At 36.0% G+C, this 22,496-nt stretch overlaps 1 protein-coding gene and 1 long non-coding RNA gene across 3 annotated transcripts in view; one reads left to right on the forward strand and one right to left on the reverse strand.

The window, feature by feature from the left end:
- The window catches only part of LOC149136466 (uncharacterized), a 37,752-nt gene that overhangs the window by 9,583 nt on the left and 5,673 nt on the right, over nucleotides 1-22,496 (forward strand). The gene's annotated exons all lie outside the window — the stretch shown is intronic.
- Nucleotides 722-21,962, reverse strand: LOC106876677 (proteasome inhibitor PI31 subunit). Of its 2 annotated transcripts, none has more exons than XM_014925311.3 (7): nucleotides 21,752-21,962; nucleotides 17,617-17,766; nucleotides 12,480-12,559; nucleotides 8,484-8,675; nucleotides 5,406-5,528; nucleotides 3,279-3,308; nucleotides 722-864 (listed from the first exon to the last, which is right to left on the reverse strand). In XM_014925311.3, exons 1-7 carry the CDS (start codon nucleotides 21,881-21,883, stop codon nucleotides 816-818), a joined length of 756 nt encoding a protein of 251 aa, XP_014780797.2. In that variant the 5' UTR covers nucleotides 21,884-21,962; the 3' UTR covers nucleotides 722-815. The 2 variants fall into 2 exon arrangements, with proteins under 2 accessions (XP_014780797.2, XP_089204789.1); XM_089348663.1 differs by having other exon boundaries at nucleotides 17,617-17,698; nucleotides 21,752-21,950.

Here is a 22,496-nt window from a genome sequence, read left to right on the forward strand (position 1 = left end):
AACCGTCCAACCCATGCCACCATGGGAAATGGACATTAAACAAAGATGATGATGATATCCAATGGGTTTCTTTCAGTTCTAGTCTACCAAATTGACTCACCTGCAGCTATAGTAAAAAACACTTGCACAAGGTGCTGCACAGTAGGACTAAACCCAAGACAATATGGTGGGAAGCAATACAAATATACATGAAGCTATAAATAATAGCATGCAAATATTAGGTTAAAACCCAATAGATAGAAAAAGTCAAAAGCTGCAAGTAGGACTTGAACCCACATCTCCTGTAAGCATGACAGGCATTTTACCACTGGACCAAAGCAAAACGTTGATGATGCCAATATCATCATCATCATTGTTTAACGTCTGCTTTCCATGCTGGCATGGGTTGGATGGTTTGACATGGAGCTGGCCAGCTGGGAGCTATCAAGATTGTCTGTTGTGGCATGGTTTCTATGGCTGGATGTCCTTCCTAATGCCAACCACTTAACAGAGTATGCTGGGTGCTATTTTTGTGCCACCAACACAGGTTCATTTACACAGCACCAGCACAGGTGCTTTTTATGTGATACCAGCATCTGAAAAGCCAAGCCTGAAAAATAAGAAACCATATAATGTGTGGAAGATAGTGAATATATTTTCAAAAAGCAAATTTCCACACTAGACACTGAAAAAAAAAAAAGATAAAAGAAAAAAATCATTTTGAAATAATAAAAGACAAATGTTGATATAAATGTATGTTTATTGAATTTCTGGTAAAATAAGTAAAATAGTAAAAATGACAATTTACAAAGATTTCATATCTGCTCAGCAAACTACTAAATAAAATCCCTGAAGTTTGGCTGCCGCAGATGATCAGGATCAGGTCTGGAATAGAGAAAAAAATATTAACTTGAAAGATAACTGACATTGCAAAGGAAATAACAGTCTCAGTGAATCAATTGTTGCATGAGAATCATTACAATTCTGCATATATATTTTATTTCAAACCACACTGTTTATATAATAATAGCATCAGAGATAGTTTCTTTTTTATTGTACTGCTTTAAATCTTACATGCATTTCAATAAATATAGCACAAAAAGAAATGACACACACACACACACACACGTGTGTGTGTGTGTACACAAGGGGGTGCTGAAAAGTTCCTGGCTTTGAGGGTAACACGAAAGGCCTTGTTGGAGGCCCAACCTTCCAAGTTCTTTTACAGGGCTTGGAAAAAGACGAAGGACTGCTGCAATAAGTTTGAATCTGAGTGGGGAATACATTGAATAAAATCATAATTAACTGATCCTCCTGTATTTTCTTTTATCCAAAGCCAGGAACTTTTCAGCACCCCCTTGTGTGTGTGTGTGTATATATATATATATATGTGTGTGTGTGTGTGTGTGTATATATATATATATATATGATGGTAACTGGCACTCCATTCGTTACAATGGTGAGGGTTCCAGTTGATCCGATCAATGGAATAACCTGCTTGTGAAATTAATATGCAAGTGGCTGAGCCCTCCACAGACACATGTACCCTCAATGCATTTCAAGGAGTTTCAGCATGACACAGTACGTAATAAGGGTGACTCTTTGAAACACAGGTGCTGCTCAATTTTGCCAGCTGTGGATGGGAGCAATATGAAATAACGTGTCTTGCTCAAGGGCACAATACAAAACCAAGAATCAAATTCACAATCTTACAATTGTGAACCAAATACTCTAATCACTAACACTACTGAGAATGCTATATGTGTTTGATATATCGTTTTTCATTCTATGTGTGTGTGCATGCATGCACATGTGTTATTTCCTATTGTCAGTTGTCCATCAATGGAGAGTATTTTCTTTTCTGTGTTGATATAATAAAAAGAAAAAATTGTCCTGTTTTCAATGTTTCAGAAATGTGCAGGAACTTATTTTAAGCAAAAGAGCTTATACATAAGGGTACATTTGCTGAAACATTTTATCACCACAACACCATTTCGAGCGTGGCTGTTGATCGTTACCAACGTCGCCTCCCTGGCACGTGAAAAGACATTCGAGCGAGATCGTTGCCAGTGCCGATGAACTGGCTCCTGTGCAGGTGGCACGTAAAACACACCATTTCGAGCGTGGCTGTTGCCAGTTCCGCCTGACTGGCCCTCGTGCTGGTGGCAGGTAAAACACCCACTACACTCTCGGAGTGGTTGGTGTTAGGAAGTGCATCCAGCTGTAGAAACTCTGCCAAATCAGATTGGAGCCTGGTGGAGCCATATGGTTCACCAGTCCTCAGTCAAATCGTCCAACCCATGCTAGCATGGAAAGCGGACGTTAAACGATGATGATGATGATGATGAATATACTATTTCTTTAAAATTTGAGAACACACAAACAAATAGATTTTGAATCATAGTATTATAAATATGATTATTAAGAAACAAAAATATCAAAATATTAAGATTTAAAGAAAATGATTTTCTGCTGCCATGGAAATGATTGCAGTGTTTAATCACCAGTGAGACAAGAGAGAAACTTGTCTGAAGCTATAACTAAACAACAATTTATTTGTCTACAATTCAAATACTGTACCCAGCCCCCTGTATATTTGAGAATTTATTCAGTGGCTCAGTTTAGAGAGAAGCTCTGCTAGGTTGACTTAACTAAAATACATAAAATTAAATGAAGCTTTCAATGGTTGTTTCAAAAAACAAATTTTTCTTTGAGCCTTATCATATATTTAATTACAGTCAGTGAAGAGTCTTTCTGCTGATGTATTTATTGAAGAGTCACTGATTCAAGCTCCACCACCAGCACTGCAATATCTTTCTAGGAGAAAGTACTTAACATTTTATTGATCAAATTTCTGCAAATGTAAATAATGTTAGGTAGAGTGGGAGTACAGATCATTGCTGTAAAGAAGTACTATATGACTGACAAGTGCTTTGTAGTTTAGCTAAGGTGAAACTTGACTGAGCAGACTTATGATCAAATGTATGCCAGCCATGATCATCTCATCTTATCACAAGACACAGTACAACCAAAACTACATTCATCAATGTATTCTTCTTTTGTAAGATGATAGGGTATGAGTTGAAGGAGATTCTAGAAAGCTTCATTACTGGTTCATCCACAAGTGATGTGATAGTTTGGAATGATGTATTTAAATTTCCAAATTATAACAAACTAATGAGGAATTGTTGTCAAGTTACTTTCTGTTACACTACATGAAGACTAATTCTTCAGAAATGCCTCAATCACACATTAATACATGAACTCCTAAAATCATAATCAGTGTGTCAGTAACTTACAAAACTCCTGGAGGTCCAATTAAATCAAATCTGAAAAATAAAAAAATGAAAACGAATAGACCATTAAAATACTTATTTCAATGTAAGATGAAGTATACAAAAAAAAAAAAAAAAAGACATGGAATGAAAGAGTAAGACCATATCTTAGAACATCATACTTCATGGACAATAAAACACAAGACTGAGACAAATGAAAGTATTCTATATTTAACCAATGCAAGCATGAAAATTAAACAAAAGAAAATATAAAAAGCTTTTACTGTTTCAGCCAAATTGAAATAGTATTTAATTATGCAGCCAGAACATTTTCATTAACTTGACTCTAGAAAGGTGAAAGGCATAAATCAATCTAGACAGAGATAAAATTAATAATGCTGCTTATCACCAACTCCTTCTGGAGCCACTTCTATCTCTCTCACTTCCCCTCTCCACACTGATATTTATCATTAACCACACTTCCATCCACTTTTAACCCAATCTCAAGCCATCTGTCACTCATCTCCCACACTCTTATGAAATTACCACTCTTTCCTTCCCCCATTGATTCACTGTCTATGTTCTCCCTTATACTACTTCTTGTACCTTGAGAGTACAATCTGGCATTCCATCACTGCTATCTTTATCTCCCTTCCAGCTACCCTTATCCACCTACACATATAATGCAAGTAGCCATGTATCTCTTCCATAGCAAAATACCTGTGCTTGTTCCCCTATCATGCACCCAGTACACACTATAAAGTGGCTGGTGTTAGAAAGGGCATCCGACCATAGAAACTATGCCTAGCTGTCACTGGGGCCTAACACAGCTCTATGGCTTGCAGATCCTGTCAAACCATCTAACCCATGCCACCATGGAAATTGGACATTAAATGATGATATTGAGTGGGTCACTAAATCCTGAAATGAATTTACTCTGACTTTCAACTTTCTTCACTATTTCACACTTGTCTAGGAAAAATAAGAAACTATTATCACTGACACAGGACTGCAAATATATAGGAAAAAGGTATAGCTCATTGAAATGACTCCAGTACATGATTGGTACTTATATTACCAACCCCAGAGGAAGTGAAAGATCAAGGCAACAAACAGGGTTGATGGACAAAATTAGATAAGGCATATAGTCTAATGTACAACCATTTCTATTTTCACACCTATTAGAAGTTAAATAATATGGTGGAGGGAAGCTACTTGTATGCCAAGTTCATTACCCAGGTATTATATTTTGTTGTAGTTATTGCAAGTCTCTTACACAACTAATGCCTTGAGGAAGTCTTGAACATAACATAATTAATTTCCCATTGATAGTAAACACTGAACATAGCTACACAAAGAAAAAAAATTATTTGGATTCTGTATATTTGATGTTTATAAAACAAAAACATTGAAATTAAAAGGTAATCTGTTAAACTCACAATCTTAAAACTAAAAGTTTTATCTTCCTATAAGAAACAAATCTAAATGATAAAGAAATGTTACAAACTGACTAGGCAAAAAGATAAAAGTGATATCATAGGAAATAACAAGAACAGTGGCAGCTGTTATGTCCTCCAGGACTTTAAGTTTACAATATAATGAAAACATAAAAATAACTCAAAATATATTTTTCAATTTTATTTTTATAAATGTATTTCTTTTTTTGTATATTCTGTTTTACATTTTCCACATTGTGCCAGTACCGCCTGACTGGCCTCCTGCCGTTGCCAGTACCGCCTGACTAGCCTTCGTAGGGTTTTCAAGCGAGATCGTTGCCAGTGCCCCTGGACTGGCTTGTGCGGGTGGCACATAAAAGACACCATTTCAAGCGTGGCTGCTGCCAGTATCGCCTGACTGGCCTTCGTGCAGGTGACACGTAAAAGCACCTACTACACTCTCTGAGTGGTTGGCGTTAGGAAGGGCATCCAGCTGTAGAAACTCTGCCAAATTTAGATTGGAGCCTGGTGTTGCCATCCGGTTTCACCAGTCCTCAGTCAAGTCGTCCAACCCATGCTAGCATGGAAAGCGGACGTTAAACGATGATGATGATGATGATGATGATATGTATTAAATAAATAGAATTCATAAATAATTTAATAAGAAAAGATAAAAAAAAGTTCTGGAATTAAATAAAGAGAGAAGTAAACAAACCTTGGTCTGGGAAACTGTCCAAAGCCGCCCCTTTCACTGAACCTTGGATCAAATGACATTCCACCACCAGGTGCTAGTGGATCAAGATCCCCAGTACCATAGTTAAATGGATCAACTTGATTCCTAGCAACAAAAGAAAAGCAGGATGAAACAAATAAGTCATGATAGTATTAATGAGAAACAATTATCCACATGATCATCATCATCATTATTTCATGTTTTCCCATGCTTACATGGGATGGACAGGTTTTCAGCACAGAATTAGTCACTTGTCTTTTGTCATCTAACACATGTAACTTTCTGAGATCAGCTTTCACTATTTATTCTTCAGTCTTCCTTTTCTGCAGGCACCTTCTACATAGATTGCTCAACACTTCCTTGCCTATCATCCTACATATGCATCACATGTCCTTACCAGCTCAGTCTTCTTTTTTGCTCTCTATATTTGATTCCTCTCATACCCAATTTTACTTTGCAACTCATGTGTCCTATTGTTCATGAACACTAACATTACATATTGAGCAGAGTATCTCTGCCTCACTTATTTCCAGCTTTCACATCTTATCTGCATTCAATGTTCACATTCACAACCAAGCAACACTGTACTTCATACACAAACATCATAGAGTCTCCCATTCAATTGGAGAAAAAATCTTTTTGCTGCCAGCAGAAGTGGTAACTTCCTCAACTTTTTCAACCCTGTTCTTACACTGGTAATTATAATTTTAAGACACTCTCCTCCATTGCTAATTAAGCCACCTAGGTAATGAAGATATTAAGGCTTTTGAAAGACTTTATTTCATGGATCGTCTTGAAGCTTACTATTCTAGGATGTCTTCTCTATCAACCTGCCTTATGATCTCACTGCACCTCATGGGCACCACAGTTAACACTGAGTATGTCGTATAGAATTTATTACCTATTATTTCTTCATATTAAACATGGTCATTTGCCTAATGGCAATAAAGTTATACCTTTTTTTTAAAACTACTAATTAGAACTTTAGTCTTTGCTAGGTTTAATAGGGCCTCTCACTTCTAAGTTTTGAACTTCAGCCATGAAAATTAGGTTATAATCATACAAGGATTCTTATCAGCAACTAATCTTAGATACCTCTTTTATAATTAAAAACACAAATTGTAATAAACAGGGAGTGGATGAGAACTGAGCATAGCTGAAGTTGTTATATAGTAGGATCAAACCTAATTCACATAGCTGTGAAGTGAACTTCTGAACCATGCAGCTTGTCTGTGTCTACTAATAATAAATTATTGGTATAGTTTTAAAACAATTTTTTAAGGAGTTGTTCAACGCTTTTCTTGCTTTTCTTTGTTTTGAAGATTGCAAATGTTTTTTTATTTCTTTTCTTTTTGTTGTTGTTTTACATCCATTTTTCCATTTAGCAAGAATAAAACAGATTTTCTTGGGCAACTACATTCATAGCTGGTTGTTCTTCCTACCTGAACAACTTAGTCGTGAAGAGCAGCAGAACATGCCATCGGTTGGGTACACTGAAGCAAGTAGTGACATGTGCATCATACAACAAATCTAAGTCATCATCATCGTTTAACATCCGCTTTCCATGCTAACATAGGTTGGACGATTTGACTGAGGACTGGCGAACCAGATGGCTCCAATCTGATTTGGCAGAGTTTCTATAGCTGGATGCCCTTCCTAATGCCAACCACTCCAAGAGTGTAGTGGGTACTTTTACGTGCTACCGGCATGAAGGCCAGTCAGGCGGTACTGGCAACAGCCACGCTCAAAATGGTGTATTTTATGTGCCACCTGCACAGGAGCCAGTCCGGAAGCACCGGCAATGACCTCGCTCGAATGTCTTTTCACGTGCCACCGGCACAAGTGCCAGGAAGGCAACGCTGGTAATGATCACACTCAAATGGTGCTATTTACGTGCCACTGGCACGGAAGCCAGACAGCTGCTCTGGCAACGATCACGCTTGGACGGAGCTCTTAGCGCTCCACTGGTACAGGTGCCATCAAAAGTGTAGCAGAAAACTTTGAACTTATGACCAAATATGTGGTCAGCAGTTATAGTCATTGTACCTAAAATTTCCAGGAATTATTAGAGTTTTAGGATGTGAAATTTAATCAACTATTTAAAATCCTAACTACTCTAAGTCTCTTGAGACTAAGTGACTTACAATCCATCCATCCATTTCTGCCCACTATTCTAGGAAGTGCCATGGGTGTAGTCAACTTTTCCATAGGGTCCTATCAGAAGAAACCAGTGAGACAATGGCTATTATCCAACCATCTCATTCTTGGTCTTCTCCAAGATAGATATAATGGTCTATATTATACATCGTTGTTGGCACTCCATCGCTTACGACGTTGAGGGTTCCAGTTGATCCAATCAACGGAACAGCCTGCTTGTGAAATTAACATGCAAGTGGCTGAGCACTCCACAGACACGTGTACCCTTAATGTAGTTCTTGGAGATATTCAGCATGACACAGTGTGACAAGGCTGACCCTTTGAATTACAGGCACAACAGAAACAGGAAGTAAGAGTGAGAGAAAGTTGTGGTGGAAGAGTACAGTAGGGTTCGCCACCATCCCCTGCCGGAGCCTCATAGAGCTTTTAGGTGTTTTCACTCAATAAACACTCACAACACCTGGTCTGGGAATCGAAACCGCGATCCTATGACTGCGAGTCCGCTGCCTTAACCACTAGGCCATTGCGCCTCCACATATTATACATCACAAGGCTTAGAAGAGAAGTGTTACTGTTGCTAAAAATGTATTTGTTAGCATTAAAAAAGAAAAGTGATAAGTGCCATAGAATAAGATATTCACCTTCAGAAAATATGCGATATGAGTCTGTGAATATTTCAATTTTATATAAACTTCATCTGCACCACTAAGGAAAGCATGGATATTACAATTTCTTGTTTCTGTCTTGCCTGTATTATGACATTTTTTTATTAGACAAAAGAAACCAATACTTGCAAAGAAAAAGAAAAAAGAAAAAAACACACATACACCCCCACCCCGTTATTTTAAAGATAAATTACAGGTAAATATAAACAACTTTGTAAAAGTTTTAAGTATGACAAACCTGAAAAGGAAACGTTGGCTTGAACCATTTGGATTATATGATGATGAAGGCTGATGAAAGGAATCTGGAGAAGCTCTTCTGGCATTCTGAGGTGCTGCTTTTGGTTGAGTGTTTTTTTGGAGATCTGAGCATATTGCACCAAGAAGTTCATCCTCAATCAATGTTTTGAATTCTTTAATATTCTTGTAAGCACTGGAAACATGAGAACACATAAGTTTTAGTTCAAGAAACATTGAATTTCATGATACTCAATCTGTAAGACCCATTGCAGCTTTATTCATTTGTTCATTAAAAATTATTATGATTCAATCAATATGATTAGTTGAAACAATTAAAATTTCTCATTTGTCACGTTACTTGCATTTTGGCATACCTCCCCCATCCCCATTTTTATTCTATGTGGTTTAACTGCCGTTAAGTGAAGGCTTTGCAAGGAATTGATAGAGTTTTTGACCAGGAGTGTGATACTGTTGACTCTAATAGTTCATTCCTCACAGACACATTAATTAAAATTAATAATGATTTCTTTTGGCCATAAATTCCAGGAGTTGGGTATAATCATTTGAATCAGCCCCAGTGCATGATTGATATTTATTTCATGGTGACTGTAAAATATCAGGTTGAGTAAAAAGTAAGCAGTGTTTTGAACCATGAAGAATTTGTATTGGATTTTTGCTGAGTTTTGAATTTTTTTAAACATTTTTTTACAATTGTCTGATAATATAGACACACACTTGTCAAAATGCATCAATAAATCAACATTGATATTTTTTTTACCATTGTTACAATCATCTGAAATGGAACTGTCAAAATGTGATATTCGAGCAATTTTGCTTTTCAGTTTCAAAAAAGGACATAAATAGAGGAAACTACTTGCGATATCAACAAAACGTTTGGTGAGGAAATGACTAGTGAGTAGTCAGTTCGAAAATGGTTTAAATGATTTCACAGTGGAGACCTGAGCCTTGAAGATCGTGAGTGTAGTGGAGGCCCATCTGTCATTGATGACAGTCAATTAAAGATCATCATTGAGAAGAATCCACTCAAGAACTAGCAAAAGAATTTCAAGTTAGCCAGAAAACTGTCAGAAACCATTTGCGTGCGATTGGAAAATCAAAAAAGCTCGACAAATGGGTACCACATGATTTGAATAAAAATCAGAAAATTGTCGCTTTTTCTCCATAACCAGGCTAATCAATTTTTCAACTGTATTGTAACTTGCAATGAAAAGTAGATTCTGTATAATAACAAAAAACGTTCTTCGCAGTGGTTGGACCAAAATGAAGCAACAAAAACATTCCCTAAATCCGAGCTTTTCAAAATGAAGGTTATAGTGACTGTTTGGTGGTGTACTGCTGGACTCATCTACTATAACTTCTTAAAACCCAGAAAACCCATTTCTTGCAGAAACATACTGCCATGAAATTAACAAAATGAATGAAAAACTGCAACTCCTCCATCTTAGATGTTTCACTAATGACACTCCAGAAGTTGAGCGAACTTGGCTACGAAGTTCTTCCCCACCCAGCTTATTCCCCAGACCTTTCTCCTACCAACTACCACTTTTTCAAGTACCTTGATGGTTTCCTGCAAGAGAAGGAGTTAAAAAATCAAATGGATGCTAAAAGTGCGTTCAAAGAGTTCAATAGCTCCTAAACTCCAGATTTTTATGTTACTGGAATACACAAACTTGTAACTCGTTGGCAAAAAATGTGTTGATTGTAATGGTACTTACTTCGATGAATAAAATTTGTGCATTGCTGAAATATTTTGTGATGAATTTCATGTTTCAAAACGTTGCTTACTTTTTACTGAGCCTAATAAAAAACAAAACTGACCTACAAGGAACTGAACTCAATGCAAAGGGCTAATATAAGGAGTGTACTCTGATGTTCTAGCATTTCTCATTGTCCTTATTTAATAATGATTTCCAATATGAGCATGAAAATGGAGTTGGTGGGACAACGACCAAGCAAATAAACCTGGGTACTTGACTGGTATTTATTTTATCATCCACAGAAGGGTTAAAGGGTAAAAAAAAAAGACCACAGCAGATCATAGAGGGATAGAGCTAAATACAAGGAGGCATCTCATTTATAACTTTATAAATTCTACCATCTCCCACCCTTCTAATAATGAATTGTCTGAGATACTGACAGTGCAATAAATATTAGAATAACTGTTGTCTAAACACAGAGAAAAAACAAATTTTTGACACAGAAAATACTTAGCATTCATTCATTTATACACACACACCGGATTACACAGAAAGTTCTGTCCAATTATTAGTATTTATTCAAAAGTACAAGCATATTTAATACAATAATTATAACCCATAATTTCCTTCATTTTTCTATAATTTCTCTCCATTTATTTGTAAGCTTTTGAATGCCTGATCTGAATTAAAATACACGTAAAAGACTTTCGTACATTGGGCCTCACCGAGGCGATGACTACTGACCGAGACCTTTGGAAATGTGCTGTGCGTGAGAAGACCAGGCAAGCCAAGTAAGATCGTTGCCAGTGCCCCTGGACTGGCTCTTGTGCGGGTGGCACATAAGATGCACCATTTTGAGCGTGGTCGTTGCCAGTACCGCCTGACTGGCCTTCGTGCAGGTGACACGTAAAAGCACCTACTACACTCTCTGAGTGGTTGGTGTTAGGAAGGGCATCCAGCTGTAGAAACTCTGCCAAATTTAGATTGGAGCCTGGTGTTGCCATCCGGTTTCACCAGTCCTCAGTCAAGTCGTCCAACCCATGCTAGCATGGAAAGCAGACGTTAAATGATGATGATGATGATGATGATGATGATGTAGAATGATATTTCTAAGTCTTCCGTCCAGGCCATACTTTTCCCATATAAATTGGTTTTGCAAAGGTTTAAATAAATGGAAATCTGTTGGAGCAAAGTCAGGTGAATGATTCCAACATTATCTTGATAAAAGAGAACTTCCTTCCTGCAGCTTATTAAGTCAGGAAATTTTCCCTCTAAAGTAGCCTTCAAATAGTAAAGTTACTAAAAGTAAACAGAAGTGATAGATTGATTCAGTCCCCAAAGTTCATAATGAGTAAGTCCTTTTATATCTAAATAAACAATCAACAAAATTTTCTTTGGGTGAAGTCTTCTTTGTGATTGCAACACAAGTTTTTGATTTGGGCTTAACCAGTCTGTAACACTCAAAATTGCTATAAAAAAATCCATATTTCATTTACAGTCACAATCCAGTTTAAAAATGGTGCCTGGAATTTACAGGTACGGAGTGATTCACAACAGTCAGGCATTGGGTGATGATTTGCCACTGAAAAAGCATGAGAAACCCAGTTTCTTCAATTTGAAGCTTTTCCTATTTTCCTCAGATGGATATGAATGGTCATAATGCTAACATTGATTATGCATACTTTTTATATTAGCTGGACTGATGTCCTCATCTTGATTGTTCATTTCACTATGTTTTGGTCATTGTATGTTCTAGCCTTCTTCAGGTATCTTTTGTTGAACTCGGTTGCTGTATCGGAATTTCAAACTTAACCCTTCATTTGATCCAGGAGGGTGCACTGTTCTCACTCTGCTCTCTGCGTTTCGTGACATTTTTTGCATCAGTTGATTTTTTTTTTTTTTTTGTGAATTACCTTAGTGCCTTTCTTGGGATTGAACTGAGAACCTTTAGATGACTGTATTGTATTAACTGACGTAGTAAAGACGCTGGTTAATGCACTGCAGTTACCTAGAGATTCTAAGTTCAATCTCAGGCAAAAAATGTAACGACACTGCAGAGAATGGAGTTTGAATAGTATATCCCTGTGGATCAAATAAAGTATTAGGTTCGAAATTCCAATACTGGGGCATACAACAGCTGATTGATTGAATTTACAAAACATGACTGATAATTACTAATCATGACCCTTGAGAAATGGAAGGGCAAAATCGATCTTGATGAGATTTGAATATGAAATCTGACAAGAAAATAGTAATGGTAGCAAATGAAAACTACTTACTTAGGGAAGAATTTGTAATCAGGATTGACAAAGTCTTCAATTTCTATTGAAACAGCTGAAAGTGCTTCATTATCAAGATTCTAGACAAATTGAAAGAGAGAGAAAAGGAAGTTAATGCATAAAGACTTTATTTTAAGATTAATTATATTTACTTATTGAAAACAATAAATAAAAATGTAAATATATTCCAATATTTGAACTTATATATCTTTCAAATATATATATTCTGTCACTAGTTTCAGCCACTGAATTGAGACCATGTTGGGACACACTGATTTCAAGGACTGTCAGTCAATTATATCAATCCCATTGTTTTGACTGCATTGAGGCTGGCATGAACATTAGCACAAGGGGAGATAACTCAGCTAGACATAAATATAACATTATCCGGATGTACTAGTTTCCATTCAATCCAATGGTTTTCCACTTACTTTCTGTATACCAAATTTCATCCACAAAGTAGTGGTCAACCTGAATCTATGAAAGTAAACACCTACTCGACAGAATGAACAGTAGGACTATTTTATTTTGGGAATGCTGGGGGACCATAGTACAATTTTATGACTCTTCAACTTTCATTTGAGTAACCCAAAGAAATAAGTAATTCACCTACCAATGTATTATGCTTCACACACGCATATGCAAGCATATAAACACACACACACACAAAACAAATGTATGTATAACACACCAATATATATATTTACTAAGCCATAGGTCTATATTTTTTTCTTTTCTTCTGGTGGGGGGATAGGGGCAGTCCAACATGTTTGCTATAGTAACTGATTTACATCATGTTTAACAACCAATTTAGTGTCAAGATACATATGCAATACACAGCAGGGTGGAATGAAAAGTGCAACTTTCGAAATTGGTAACCAAGAATCGATATTTTGTTGCGAATTAGGGTTAAAAGAAAGGCGTATAAAGAACTTCACAGTTAAATATTTTTTCAAGCTCAACAACACAACTGAAAATTTTTTAAATCACTATTTTTGGTCACACTTTGGACTTCATCATCATCATCATCGTTTAACATCTGCTTTCCATGCTAGCATAGTTTGGACGATTTGACTGAGGACTGGTGAACCAGATGGCTACACCAGGCTCCAATCTGATTTGGCAGAGTTTCTACAGCTAGATGCCCTTCCTAACGCCAACCACTCCGAGAGTGTAGTGGGTGCTTTTACATGCCACCGGCACGAAAGCCAGTCAGGCGGTACTGGCAACGGCCACGCTCAAAATGGTGTGTTTTACGTACCACCTGCACAAACACATACTTCCACATAGCATAATGCAAAACAGTAAATATAGTTTCCTTAAGAGGTTGCATACCAAGTTTCAAAACAATTGACTAATATCTTGAGGTTCTGCATTAACTATAAAGAGAACGGGGGTGTGAACCTCTCTCCAATGCTGCTGCAACGGATGTTGTATGTGGACATATGTTGTACATGTGTGAAGTCTTCCACTTTGTACCTTGACTTTAGGCCATTGTATTAACATTAACGATTGTGTTAAATTTAGTGTTGTTTACATTTAGTGATGACTCACAAGCCAATAACATGTCATGATATCGAATATCCACAATTCTTTCATAAAGTTGCATTATGTGGGTGTGTCAATATGATTTTTTTATCTCCATGTTATTTAGCATGCTTTCATGTTTATTCTTAGCATGCTGAAAGAATACCAACATAGGTTTCTAATGACTATATTCTTTTCAGTGCTTCTTCAAGGTTTGTACTGCAAACAACACAATTCCTGTTGGTGCATGTAGTCCTTTCCTACTTCTTTGTGGTTTAATGAATTTCCTTGGTTTCTCTACTATTTTAATTCTAAGTTTAGCACCACTCAGAGCTTTCTTAAGCTTACAGGCTAATTCTCCTTTAGGTGTAGCATCAATTAACATTAGAACCTGTCACTATTGTACTATTTGTTTGCTTTATCTATCTTCTTACTAATCCTATGTAGTCTATTCCATAGTTTGCTACAATATTTCAGGCAAATTCCATTAGTATCATTTCTTATTATATTTTCTAACTTTTCCTTTGCCCCCTTGTATACCTTGATTCCGTTTTTTGGTTGTAATTAGAGAACTGCATGTAGTACAAGTCATGAGTATGCTTCTTTATTTCACAGAGTGTGCACAAGGCTGATATATCATTCATTATTCTAACCAAATTTGTAATAAACATATTTATCTTAACATTATAAGATGGCAGAATTCCTATGGACTAAATACTTAGAGGCCAGGGTTTTACATAATATGAATGAAGGAGCTGTACCTTGTAATCTCTCATTTCTGGCTAGAGTTCAATATCAATGGTAAATAATCTATTATTTGGGTGCATAATTGGGTAGTCTTATCATCACATTGATACTTTGGTGGGTAGAGTTAGCTATATGGTGGATGCTTTCATGTTTGTTAGCATAACTTTATGTTTGTTACCTTAACTATAAATTTTATGTCATCTACATAAACCATTATGAATTTTTATTCTACAAGGTTTCTGTCCTGCCAGCTCATGAAGAGACTAGTCACATCTCCAACGATACTAACATGGTTAACTGCCCCTTTTTCTTGCATATACAGTTTGAACACATGGCCTTTTAATGCAGTTTTTTCTTGTGTATACAGTTTGAACACGTGGCCTTTCAATGCAGTTTTTATGCTGGCAGCAATGGCATGTGTGATCATCTTTCGTAACTGAGTATTTTTCTCTGAACTTTAGGCAAGTCTAGTCTATCCACTCTAATGTTTCCTGTTTCTACCTAATTCAGATCTGGTGGTGCAGAATCTTCTTGTCATATTGGTTAAGATAGTTGTTGTTATACACTAGTCTGAAGAGAAGACCTAGTTCATTCATACTGGCATGACTTGACTTCACTCTTGCAGACAACTTCCAAGCAGTTCTCTGCAGCAAAATCAATGTTGATAGATGGATATAAGGATATCACATCCTTGCTGCTCATTATACAACCTGTAAGGTTGCTGGAGTGGTTACAGTCATTGATTCTTTTGTGCTCTCACGGACACATCTCAAGACATTTTAATGAACGTCCTCATAACCATTAAGAGGAAGTAGGATAGCTTATAATTGCTGAAGATATTAGCCACACAAACTGGCCAGGTTAGGGTCCAGCAACTGGATATGGGATAGCCTTAAAGTTAGAATATCATTATGGTGACTTGGAAATTATATGTAGTCCACTTTCTTGGTTGGAGTACATTAAACCACATTCCCATGTGTGCATTAAGAAGTTTTTTTTCTAGTTTGTCAGGTTCCAATGATTTAACTTCTCTCATGGCATTGATATGTAGTTGCACCATTTGGACATATTCTGGCATGCAGTTTTCTGACATGCTGGACTTTTCTGTAGGAAGGCATACTATTTCCCTATTCATAGCACATTGTTTTAATTTTCATAGGCCATTCACAATCTCCGTCTCAAGTTGTTGGACTCCTATCTCACTGTTTCCTAGTAGTCTGATCTAAAATATGCCTAAGTTTCGATCTAAATAGTGAAAATTTTCCTCCGTTTCATCGTCTGCATATTGCCTGGTGCAGATTCTTTTATTGAACCGTAGAATTGTTAGTTAAATACATTCCATAAGATTTATCATAGAGGTTGAACAAAGGGAGTCAAAAGTGTCGACACAGTTGTTTCTTTATAGTTTATATAATTTTCAATTAACTTAGCATTCAAGGGAAACAACTTATATTTGTATTTCGGTTTTGGATTTGGTTTGCAAGATTCTTTATGTGAGTTCATGTGTTGAAGCATATTCTGTTGTGTCTGGGAGAGTCCTTTTCTTTTTGTGCCTTATAATTTAACACACTCGCCAGTAAAATTTCCACTTATTTCTTATTTTTATTTTCCTAAAATTTTTGTTGCATCTTGCAACCTTTTCAATAGTCTTGATGCAACGAAAATTTTAGGAAAATAAAAAATAAGTGGAAATTTTACCGGTGAGTGTGTTAAATTATAAGGCACAAAAAGAAAATGACTCTCCCCAGACACAACTTATATTTGAATATCCTGAGTTTTGTCTCATATATTTCACTCCTAATATGTACAAGCTGAAAGCCATACTTTAACATAGTCAGCCAACCTAAATTGTTGGAGATTGTGTGATTAACCGAGCATGAAACGAGAGTTACAGGTAGTTTCTACAAAAGATTGTACCACTCCTATTTGATGGTTATTGCCAGCAAGTATGCCTTGACATAAGTCGCTATTAAATAGTTTGAGGTTTTATTTTTTTTTTAAACTTTAAACTCTAAGCTGTAGGTAAAAAGATAAAAACAAGCAAAAATATATATTAACTTATCATAAATATAAGTTACAGTATAAATAAATCATACCCACTTAATGTTATAATATATTTTGGTTTCAGCCTTTCACCTGTTTTAAGTTGTTTGTTGCTTTTCATAAACACTGCAACTTTGCATGAAATTGTGCTTAAATAAAATGTCAAATAGTTGAAATAATCTCAATCATTACCAGTAAAACAGCTAAGCCCCAGAACCATATATATAGAGCAATGGGTTTCTATAATCTTTGTCTGGAACAACCAAATTATCAATTAACTTTATAATCAGCCAGTAGAGAACTGCACATATATATTCACACACATGGAAGGTGTTGTATATTGTTACAGGTGCATGATTTTAGAGCAGAATTGTTTTTGTGCATGATGTTATATTGTAAGTTACATATAATATTGAGAGTCATATAGACTAAAGAGTGCCATGACCATTCAGCCCTACAAATTCATCCATATGCACACATACGTGTGTGTGTGTGTGTGTGTGTGCATGAGTGAGAGAGAGAGAGAGAGTGTGTGAGGGGGTTGTGAATTTCAAGCCCAGAACATGGTTTGGTGTTTCAGAGATGCATGTCAAATCCATTTTAAAAATGGTGATTTATCAATAAATATACACTGCAGTGATCAATTCATTGGAGCATTTCTTTCAAGAACAAGCACTGGGATCATCTGAGAATGTTAATATTTAGGGGTAACATTTATCTATAATTTGCTTGATGCTTGTAAACTTCTTAAGAAAATAGAAGCATCTATATACATTACAATAAATGTATAAAAAGAAAGTAGATAGAACGTGAACTTTACCATTAGATTTAATGACAGACAATTTTCAATTAGAATAGCTTTCATCAAAAAACGTTCTGCTTTCCCACTTTCTGATTTTCTGCTGTAATTAAGAATATATACATCTTGTGAATTATTCCAGTCTGGAGGCAAAAGTTCAGAACCAATTTTCTGAAATAAAAAATAAATTCTGCTATAGTTAACTATTACTGATGTGGGGGGGGGGATGTCTATGGAAATTCATTTAAGATATATAACAATGAAAATAGCAAATAAAAAGACATGACTATATTAAGTAACAAATTTTTCATACACCTATGTTTGTATGAAAAATATTTAGTAAAACAGCAAAAAAAAAAAAAAATAATAATAATTAATATAATGAAATAAATGAAAGGCTAGCTACAAAACAAAGCAAACCCTTGAATGCAGGGGCAGTAAAGCACCCTACTAGATATTATAACACAACCAATCTCCCACTCTATTTTGAATCAACTCATCTAGTCTCCCAAGTTACCAACCATAATGACTCCTCATATTTATAAATTCATTTGAACTGAATCTACTGTAAACATATTTTATTGATCTGGAAGGGATGGACGGAGAAGTTGACTCTGGTGTAATTCAAATACAGTACCTTGAAGAAAGAAAGTAAATACTGAATGTAACTGAGTTCAAGACTATACTATTTTTGCCACTCCATTGCTTTCATGTTGTCCTAAATAACAAGAATTGGTTGTAAGTTTGAATCTTATAAGAATCAATTTTTTTCATTTTTCTATTCTTTACAAATAAATATCAGAAATGTAGGAGACTTGATTCTCTGTAATAGATGTAAATGTTTCAGAAGAATCAGTGTTTAGCTTACAACATTAAATAGATAGACTATCAGAGGTAGAGTTTCTAGATGTGGTCCTAGCAATGATTCCTAGATGAACTGATAAATGTAAAACTGCTTTAGCCCCATGTCTGTGTCCACCTTACCTCTTCCCACACCCATACAACCTTGCCTGCCCATTCCTCTCTGATTCTTCTGCATCCACACACTTTCTACACTGCATTCTCATTCTGATTATGAGTAAGTTGTCCTAGTTTACATTTATGTTTTACCCATGCCGGTGGCATGTAAAAGGCACCCACTACACTCTCTGAGTGGTTGGTGTTAGGAAGGGCATCCAGTCATTGAAATCTTGCCAAATCAAGATTGGAACCTGGCGCAGCCCCCAGTTTACCAGTTTTCAATCAAACTGTCCAACCCATGCCAGCATGGAAAGCGGACATTAAATGATGATGATCATGAATAAAATACCTGCAGTGGATGTGAGCTGGTAATCATATATTTACACAGATGGATAGCTTGCAATTTACTTTGTGGTGTGTGTTTCCAAAGTTTTGCTCAAGCAGCTTGTTGATGAAAGACTATCTCACCTTTTCTAAGAGAGTGTATCTAAGATTGCATTATTCTTCAAGATGGCAATATCTAGTTTAAACATCAATGGCATGGACAGATGAAAATTGCAGGCATGTGTATGGGCAACTGCCAGAATTTCCTTAAAAAATCTTAATCTGGTCTGCTCATACATGTGCAGATGCATGGTCAACATTGACCAACAAAGATTCTACAAGTATCAAGAATGAACCATCTGTTTGGTGTAGGTTTGGCAAATAGTGTTACAAAGAAAATTGTTAATATGTCATTCATATGGAATCATTAACATCCAAAGAAAATTGTAAATGAACTGAATGAGAAATAACCAGATTACAACTTAGTTCTTTGATTGTTGGATACATATTCTCTCAAAGGTGTTATAACTCAAACATGGTAGATGTTAAAGAAAGTTATATAGTTAAAAATGAAACTAACAATAATGAAGAATGTAAAAACATAGCTTGGTTATCTTGAATTGTTGAAGGAAATAAGTTAATTGGTGTTGAAGGCGTATGTAAAAGTTGTCTTTAATTATATGCTCTTTTCTGTCAAGGAAAAATGTACCAGTTTCTTCAGTTTTATTTATTATATTGTTTAAAGTTTTCCAACAGTTTTTTTTAATGTTTTTAGAGTTTTACTGTAATAAATTTGTGTAGTACCGTTTTTTAGCCATTCTTAAGCAACTTCTGAGTATTTTATCATACCTCTTATAACAATCAAGTTCTGCCTTCTCAAATTTGCCCTTATAACAATTTCTGTAATGATAAGTTTTTTTGAAAGCAAGAGTAAAATATGATTACACACGAGTGCGTGCGTCTCATTGTTTCACAACTGGTGTTGGTTTGTTTGCGTTCCTGTAACTTGGCAGTGTGGCATCAAATGAGTACCAGACTTTAAAAATAAGTCCTGAGACTTGATTGACTGAAACTGAAGGTGGTGCCCTAGAATAACCGCAGTCCAGTGACTTAAACAAGTAATAAGGACCAAAACAGGCAAATTAATTATTACAAGATGTAAGGATCTATCACGACAGTGAAGAGAAATTTCGCGCTGTATCAGGCGGGAGGGAAATTTTTTTTTTTTAATTTAGAGTTAGATCGTTTCAGATAAAAACAAAAAATGTCATAGGGAGGCATATGCACCGCCTAATTTGAAGAGGTTACTTATTTCCATTCAGTGATTCAAGCAAAGCCACGATACTTTTTACATTTCTCGTTATTGCTGGTTTCATTTTTAACTACGCAGTTTTCTTCAAAGACTGCTAGTTTTTATATTATAATACCCAAATTAACGACAAGAAGGGCAAAGAATGCCGACAGAAGATACATAAACCGTATCTCATATTGACAAGATTTATAATCCGAAACTAACACGTCTTGGAAATAAAAAGATGTCCCATTACACGGAATAGAACTGAAAATAGAACAGTAAATCTTCCTGGGTGCTATTTATAATCAAACATTACTTCCTCGATCATACATAAATATACTATATATACACACACTCACACACAGACATATGATAATTAATTCATAAATTCGACCATATCAAATACTATTATGGATCAGAGTAGACATGGGAACAATAATAGCTAAGAGGGGGTTCCACACTCCTCGAAACGGGGGAACACACAACTAGGATCCCATTAGTGGATGTCATTTTAAAGTTATTACCAGCCCAACCACCCAAGTTCTTATTAGGATTTCCTTCTTTATACTCTTATAAGAAGGACCTTGAGGTGCAGTTGGTTTTTAGTCGTCTCAACATCTGTTGTGGCACTAGTATTATAGCTGATTGCGCTGAAAAGTGGGTTCAGTACTGTGCAACACTGCATCCACTCACGCACAGGAACTTCTGGGGCCGACTTATCGAGTTAATATATATGTTACTGGTGCGTTAACGGCGTTTTGTTTCAATGCTATAGTGAACTAGGTAACAGTTCTATAGAATTTTTTTAGTCAACACTATCTACACAGATAAAAACTTTCTTCATGGACAGAAAAACGAAGTAGCAGCTGGTTAACTTTCAGTCTTGTATTGGAATTCATCACCGACTGTCTACAGAGATATTGCTCGAATAGTTTAAATAATTTATTTATCGAACCAGCATAAAATTTGCGCATTAGTATAGGCAATTTACTCGAGCTTTTGATAATAATGGGTTTGTAGGCAGTATTTGCTTGGACATTTAAAAAGTCACAGATGAAATCCCAACGCTGGACTGAGACTAGTCCAGATTATTCCTCTTTTTCTGGCCACGATGATATTGTATGAAAAACATATGGTCTTTACACCACATACGTATACATAGTGTAGGATAAAAATCGATATATTCTGTTGTACAGTATAACACATACCTATACAATGCATAGTGTATGTGAATATGTATTAGTGCGTGTGTGTGTGTTTGCTTTTCTAAACATCATATTTTGGTGCACCTGGGCACATTATTAGTGATGTTTCTTGAAACCAATAGGTGTTTCAGTTATTTCAACAAACATCATCCAAGATTGAATCAAGCCCCAGGTTGTGTTTAGTTAGCGCTACTCCTTACAGGTCTTCCACCTCCTGATCCATGGCTACCTTGGAGCAACCCGCCAGTCAGTTATATAGTTTATTTAACATATTCCTGAAAGGGATTGCGTGACGTTCATGCATTTCTCAAAAGCATTAGCAACATTCTGTATGAACGACATATCAACACTATAAATGTAAACAAAAACAAACCTGGTCACTAGTACTAATGCATTTAAACCCATTTTTGATGAATTCCCAGTGTAACAAGCAAATGGCTGCATCTTGAATCGAACTGAGCTCAACGCTACGAAATAACAACTCCAAACCTGGATGGTCTGCCATTATATTAGAGACCAACGGACGACGAAAGAGAAAATTCTAGTGACGTTTTCATTTCTGTTCAGTAAACATAAACAGATGACGTCATCACCAATGTCGTAAAGAAACTTAATTTTATTGATAAAAGCAACAAATGAAATTAATATATTAAATTTAAATACTAGTAAATCAAAAATGTTATGAATATTTTATCTAGCTTTATTGTTTGTTTATTTCTTTCTCGAAGAAACCGGTGACATTTCGCTGATTATCAATTATGCAAAAGTATCTTCATTAGATTTCTTACAGAATTGAAAGTATATTGTATTTGTATATTCAAGCGACTGAAGGAGATTAAAGAATGATCCATTTCTATAGAGAAGGCGCAATGGCCCAGTGGTTAGGGCAGCGGACTCGCGGTCATAGGATCGCGGTTTCGATTCCCAGACCGGGCGTTGTGAGTGTTTATTGAGCGAAAAACACCTAAAGTTTCACGGTACTCTTCCACCACAACTTTCTCTCACTCTTACTTCCTGTTTCTATTGTGCCTGTAATTCAAAGGGTCAGCTTTGTCACGCTGAATATCCCCGAGAACTACGTTAAAGGTACACGTGTCTGTGGAGTGCTCAGCCGCCTT

This window comes from Octopus bimaculoides, chromosome 3, assembly GCF_046866305.1.
Source record: "Octopus bimaculoides isolate indiv1 chromosome 3, ASM4686630v1, whole genome shotgun sequence".
NCBI lineage: Eukaryota > Metazoa > Mollusca > Cephalopoda > Octopoda > Octopodidae > Octopus > Octopus bimaculoides.